General features: G+C 38.3%; 2 protein-coding genes across 2 annotated transcripts; one reads left to right on the top strand and one right to left on the bottom strand.

The window, feature by feature from the left end:
* The first annotated feature begins 85 nt into the window (after positions 1-85).
* LOC130511978 (probable BOI-related E3 ubiquitin-protein ligase 2) lies at positions 86-1,300 on the top strand. The gene is made up of 2 exons (XM_057009985.1): positions 86-462; positions 539-1,300. Exons 1-2 carry the CDS (start codon positions 100-102, stop codon positions 1,037-1,039), a joined length of 864 nt encoding a protein of 287 aa, XP_056865965.1. The 5' UTR covers positions 86-99; the 3' UTR covers positions 1,040-1,300.
* A 1,254-nt stretch (positions 1,301-2,554) lies between these two features.
* Positions 2,555-5,325, bottom strand: LOC130511869 (catalase-2). Its single transcript, XM_057009644.1, has 8 exons — positions 5,170-5,325; positions 4,882-4,978; positions 4,502-4,779; positions 3,443-4,219; positions 3,280-3,369; positions 3,133-3,200; positions 2,957-3,050; positions 2,555-2,848 (listed from the first exon to the last, which is right to left on the bottom strand). Exons 1-8 carry the CDS (start codon positions 5,182-5,184, stop codon positions 2,789-2,791), a joined length of 1,479 nt encoding a protein of 492 aa, XP_056865624.1. The 5' UTR covers positions 5,185-5,325; the 3' UTR covers positions 2,555-2,788.
* Between the last annotated feature and the right edge of the window lie 1,264 nt (positions 5,326-6,589).

Here is a 6,589-nt window from a genome sequence, read left to right as displayed (position 1 = left end):
ATAATCGTGTCAGATCAGTATTAACCCATAAAAGTCTCTCTCACCGTTCATATCATATTTATATATATTGATATAAGGTGGTAATCGTGCAGACGTTACATGCATTGTATTGAAAACAAAAGTTTATTTCCCGAGAAACAAACGGATCAGACCCTTTTGATTCTCTTTATTACTTCGTTCTCTGTTCTTTCTTTGTTAAAAGAAAAACAAAGCCTTTTCTTCTCTGTTTTAGCTGTAAAGGAGATGGCAATACAAGCGCAGCTGAGTTACAACAACGCTCCGTTCATCGGAACTAGTGGCCCCGAGTTTTCGCTGATCAACGACGATGGCGGAATCCAAATCGACCAGTCGTATACGAACCAACAAGCTCTGTTTCACCATCAACAGAACCGTTCTCAGGGCTTTTTAGACGTTCATATGGAGAAACAGAGGCAAGAGATCGATCAGTTCATCAGAATACAGGTTCGTAATCACCATATCTCATCGAAAGATTTGATTTTTACAACATGGGCACTGATAAAGTTTTGTTCTTTTACAGAGCGAGAGGTTGAGATATGCGTTGCAAGAACAGAGGAAGCAAGAAACAGAGACGATCTTGAGGAAGATGGAGACGAAAGCTTTGGTTTTGATGGCGCACAAGGAAGAAGAGATGTCGAGAGCGTTGAGCAAGAACATGGAGCTCGAGAATCTTCTGAGGAAGATGGAAACGGAGAACCAAACGTGGCAGAGAACGGCTCGTGAGAACGAAGCGATGGTCGCGACGCTCAACTCGACGCTTGAACAGGTTCGTGAGAGAGCCGCGGCGTGTCGCGACGACGGTACAGCGGCGGAGGACGAAGGGTCTTTCTGCGGAGGAGACGACGGAGATAATTTTCCGATGAGTAGTTGTTGCTTGAACTGTGGGTCTAGTGGAGAGACGAGAGTGGTGTTTCTGCCGTGTAGGCATCTCTGTTGCTGCACGGGTTGTGAGGATGGTCTAGCTCTCTGTCCGATCTGTAATACACCCAAGAAGAATAGAATCGAGGCCTTTGTTTTCTAGGGAGAAACAGTTTTCTTCTCGTTCTCTGAAGTTGGTATGAGATGTAGAAAAAGCCTTCGAGTCCGGTGAACGGAGAGATTTTTACTCCGGGAAGATGACGTGGCAGAGTGACTAGGATAAAGGTTATCAAGAAGTAAATTTCTAGGATTTTATTTTTCCTATTTTGTTTTTGTTTCTTTTGCATCAATGGAAAGATGAAGTCCAGCTGGATATAAATAGAATATTCATATTTTCTTCTAACTTATGAAAATTTGGATATAATTTTATGCAATTTTTACATTAAAAAGGACTTAGGAGAAAGTTAAAACAATTTTATAGTATATTATAGTAATTACAAAACTGAAAAAAAAAATTCAAAATAGGTATGAACTAAGGGTAATTCAACTGATTTATACATTTTTCAAACATTTCTCGTTAATATCTTTGAAGTCTACGTTAAAAATTGAAATTTTATTTTGGTAAGGATGGTACCAACCAACATAATTTTCTAATAAAATGGAGTATCAGTTTAACTATTTGTTTAGTGTTTCAAAAAAAAAAAAGTTTAACTATTTGTTTAGATGTTGCGAGATAGCGGAGAGAGGTGGGAGTAGAGTCAGTAGACACGCGTATTGGAGAGGCTGTAGGAATTATTGGGTTGCTCAGTAATCAATACTACAGTACAGTGACAAGAGAGAACAGTAGTTATATTTCAACATTTTAGTGTCTTTTCTGACAAGATTTTAAAAATGTAAAACAGGAGAGAATCATATGTTTAGCCTGCCTCCTAGAGTTCTCGCGCTTTTCTAAACAGAAACATGAGCCTTCTCCATTATAGATTCTCGGTCTTTATTTGAACAAATCTGTGCTACCTATGTTGTTTTCTAGATCCTCCCTAATACCTATGAAAATAAACAATCTAGTTGTATAATAGCATCTACAATAGGTTGCACTTCAATTTGTCAAAAAGAACGCAATAAGATTCTGTTCAAAAACTTAAAAGCTATACACCAAACGAAGATCTATATCTAACTTTTGGTATAGGCTGCACTTTCCTCAAAGCTCACAGAAACAAGAGTGTGGAATTGTGTGAATTATAAATTGACTCATGGGCCGGCCCATTATTTTTCATATTTGTTGTTGGACCGGTTCAATCACACGCATGCACTCGTCCATGGTGTTCTCTTCTTGTTCTGCTTCGACTTCTTCTCTTATAAATTCAAACCAAAAATGTCAAATCTAAATTTTATTTTATAAATGTTAGAATTCAAGATTTCTCCAACTTTGATACAACATTTATTTAGTGTGGCCAAATCTACAGCACATATTGAAAGCAACTCTAAATTTTCTAACACAAAGCAAATAAAAGATTATATGGCCTTTACTGTCGTTTTCGTTTCATACTTGCTCTGCTCCTTTCGTCCTGAACTTTTGTACCAATACCATGTCCTTGTCGACAAGTCATGTGGTTCTTACTTTTAATTTTCATTAGAAGATTTCAAATAAAGAGGAGATCTCATCAAATGACACCGACTATTATTGTAAAATCTTTGATGTATTATTATTTGTGAATAACAACATGAGACAAAACCAAGGTTACACAACAGAACAAAAGTTTTTGTTTTGGTCATAAAACAAATAATATTACAACACAACACACAAGATCCACATGATGAAGATTATACCATGGCACATCTGATCTCTTCCCATCTTTCTTCTCTTGCCTATTAGAACCACACAACGACCAATCAAGAATCTTGTTCACTCGTTTTAGATGCTTGGTCTCACGTTCAGACGGCTTGCCAGCTTCTGTCCCAGTGACTTATCAGCCTGTTTCACACATATTTAACCAATCAGTGTAAGAAAAATATTACACAACTTCACAAAGGCTAAAGGAAACAGACAATGACAGTAAAAGAAATAGTCATATTTTTATACCTGAGACCAGTAAGAGATCCAGATGTTGCGGATTTCATGTGTGATGCGAGGGTCTGATAGAGCATCAATCCATCGACCGATGAAACGTTCTTGCCTGAAGTAGAAACCAACCGTAAAACAATAAGAACATGTAAATATATTGAGTGTCACCAAATAAGATTAAAAACAATGTGTACCTCTCTGGGGTAAAAGAACGGTATCTCTCTCCAGGCTCCTTGAAGTTGTTCTCTTTCTCAATAATACACTGCAAAACAGATTTTGAGCTTTTAGATCATATATTTCTTACGAGGAAACTGAAACAGAGTGTTGATTTGATTACTGACCCTCTCACGCTTCCCAGAGCAGACTGCTGGTGGAGTTGGATACTTCTCAGCATGGCGAACCGGGTCGTACCTCGAAGGGAAGTAGTTAACCTGTACCAAACCACCTTTCTGTAAGAAAACGATATTCTAGCATTAAGTTCATTACAAAAAAAAAAGACATTACCTCCTCGTCCCTGTGCATGAAATTCATGAAGCCCTCATGGTGGTTGTTGTGGTGAGCACATTTCGGAGCATTGACCGGTAACTGAAGGTAGTTAGGTCCAAGACGGTGTCTCTGAGTATCCGCATAGGAGAAGACACGTGTTTGAAGCAGCTTGTCATCAGAGTAGTGTATCCCCGGAACGATGATAGCAGGACAGAAAGCAAGCTGCTCATTCTCCGCAAAGAAGTTATCAATGTTCTTGTTCAACACCATACGACCAACGGGCTGGAGAGGCAAGAGATCCTCAGGCCAGGTCTTGGTCACATCGAGAGGGTCAAAGTCGAACTTGTCTTCATCAGCCGGATCGATTATCTGAACAAAGAGCTTCCACTCAGGGTAGTTACCAGCAGCGATGGAGTCGTACAAGTCCTGAGTTGCGTGGCTATGGTTGGTTCCACCGACGCGGATTGCATCTTCTTCTAACAGAGACTTGACTCCACAAGTTGGTTTCCAGTGGAACTTCACGTAGTGTGCTTTGCCGGATTTGTTGATCAACATGTATGTGTTGACACCTGAACCTTCCATGTGCCTGTAGTCTTGTGGGATACCAATGTCATCAAAGAGGAAAGTGAACATGTTGAGGCTCTCAGGGTGGTGGGAGAAGAAGTCAAGGACTCTCCAGTTCTCTTGGATGTGAGATTTGGGGTTTGGCTTGAGAGCGTGGACCATGTCAGGGAATTTCATCCCGTCACGGATGAAGAAGACAGGGAAGTTGTTTCCGACAAGATCAAAGTTCCCCTGCTCAAAAATAATATGATCATTTGCTTTAGTATATATCAACATGGCCGGTCCAATATGGTCGGTCCCACGAACATATAACTTAGACTATTGAAACATTGGTCTATAACTCTCCCAAAAATTTAAAGAAAAACTTACATATATATATATATATATCCATAAACTTGTAAAAAGAAAAAACTATATAACCATTTATTAAATTATCTATAGCCTTCAGGACCGGTTTTGTATATTAAACAAACAAATATTGTTAATATGTTAAAAGGAGTAGTAGTGACTTGCCTCTCTGGTGTAGAACTTGACTGCAAAGCCACGAGGGTCTCTCAAGGTCTCGGGACTTCCACGCTCATGGATGACAGTGGAGAAACGAACAATGACTGGAGTCTGAACACCTGGAGCTCTGAGGAAGTCAGCACACGTGAGGTTGGATATATCATGAGTGACCTCAAAGAAACCCTTCGCACTGGCTCCTCTAGCATGAACCACACGCTCTGGAATACGCTCCCTGTCGAAGTTAGCAAGCTTCTCGACGAGATGGTAATCCTCAAGAAGGATAGGACCTGCCACAACAATCACAAGTGTAACACTTAACATATACATCATATACTCATGAATGAAACGATATCGTTTTGAGAAGAAGAGCGATGAATATATATATATACCTCTGGGTCCAACGGTCATGGAGGAGTTGTTGTTCCATACAGGAGCACCAGAGTTGGTGGTGAAGAATGGAGAGTTGTATGAACTCGCTGGACGATACTGCAAACAAGATCAAAACCATCATCAACAAGATCAAGATTCACAGATTCGACTAGAAAGAAAGTCAAGATCCGACATGGACACCAATCAAACAGTTACGAAGGCTACAAAATCGGGTGCAATAACAAAGCTAGAGTGAAACCAGTTTCTACCGAAGATGAAGAGGTGAGAGATAAAGGAGAGAGTCGTACCTTGTAAGGATCCATGGTTGATGAGAGTTGAGAAAGAGAGAGAGAGAGAGACTTCCAGAGATTTAACAAAACGAGGAGAGGGTGATGAAGATAATTATAATATTCGCTTCGTCTATTTATAATAAATGGCTTCCGTCTTGATGCGTTTGCGCTTTTAAGCCTTTATCTCTCTTTTTATAATTTGGGGGGAATTTTAAAGGTTATCGTTTTTTCTTATATAATTTTATTTTCTTCAGATAAATATTTGGAAACCAAATACCACAAAAGTAATTTGTTTTGGCGACAAACAGGAATATATAATTTCTTTCTTTAACTAACCACCACCTATTTATTGAATTTGGAAAGAATAGTTATAATTTGTTGAAAATATTTCATATTTAAAAATGATCGAGGCAATTGTTATCCAAGTAAAAGATTATTTTATACCTTATCTATATCAATTAATGGGGTATTTGACAATATTAGATCCGATAGAAATGGTTACACTTTTTTTTTTTTTTGAAACCACGAGGTTACACTTTTTATTAACATCACATTTTCAAGTTTAAGTGTTTAACATAATCTCTCTCTTTCTTAAGGTGGAAGAATACTATATAAGGTCAACTCTTAAAAACAGAAGAAAACTTATCTTAGAATTTAAACTATTCTATGTTATATGATTCGAAGATAAAAACATGGGATTGTATTATTTTATTGCTTCTTGAAAATCTATCATTTATATTTTCATCTAAATTCGATTTACAGGTAGTTTTTTTTTTAACATTATCATCTCCGGCTGTGGTATAACACGACCTACACCTTCAAAACTCACAAGACTTTTGGCTCAAGATGATAAATTATGCAACAATGTCATCCGAATTTAGGTTCCCAAGAAAGTTCAAGGTAAGCTGAACCCACGATGGTGAGATATTATCAAATATATTTTGTACCAATAACAAAATCAAGGACGAAGGAAGACAAAAGATATAAATAAAAATTGTATTTTGCAATACGGAGTAAACAAAGGGAAGGAATATATAGGGACGTCATTGGAGTCGTGGTTCCTTATCCGGTTCTCTTGGCCTTTTACCAAAACCTTTTAAGTGGTTTAGTATGGTTTGGATGACGTGGATGATTCATTGGTTTCCACGTGTGCTTGGTTAATGTGAACGCCATAGGCCGGAGAATATGCCCTCGTGGATTGATTGTATTTTGGCCCTTGGGAGATGTGTCGAGATGAAGTTATCAACTTCCGTGTGGGCCCACCTCCGTACCTTATTGCTGCTTCAGAAGTTTAGATGATTATGGACTTTAATCAAACGTAAAGGTTACACACATTCATGCACGTATGATTTGTGAAATTTTGAAGAGGTGATGTGCTGCAATGTTTACTAATCACTATGGGCTAAGCAAGCTGATATAAATGGACTAACCATGTTTG

The sequence above is a fragment of the Raphanus sativus genome, chromosome 4 (genome assembly GCF_000801105.2).
Source record: "Raphanus sativus cultivar WK10039 chromosome 4, ASM80110v3, whole genome shotgun sequence".
Classification (NCBI taxonomy): domain Eukaryota; kingdom Viridiplantae; phylum Streptophyta; class Magnoliopsida; order Brassicales; family Brassicaceae; genus Raphanus; species Raphanus sativus.
This window is presented reverse-complemented; position numbering and strand designations above follow the sequence as displayed.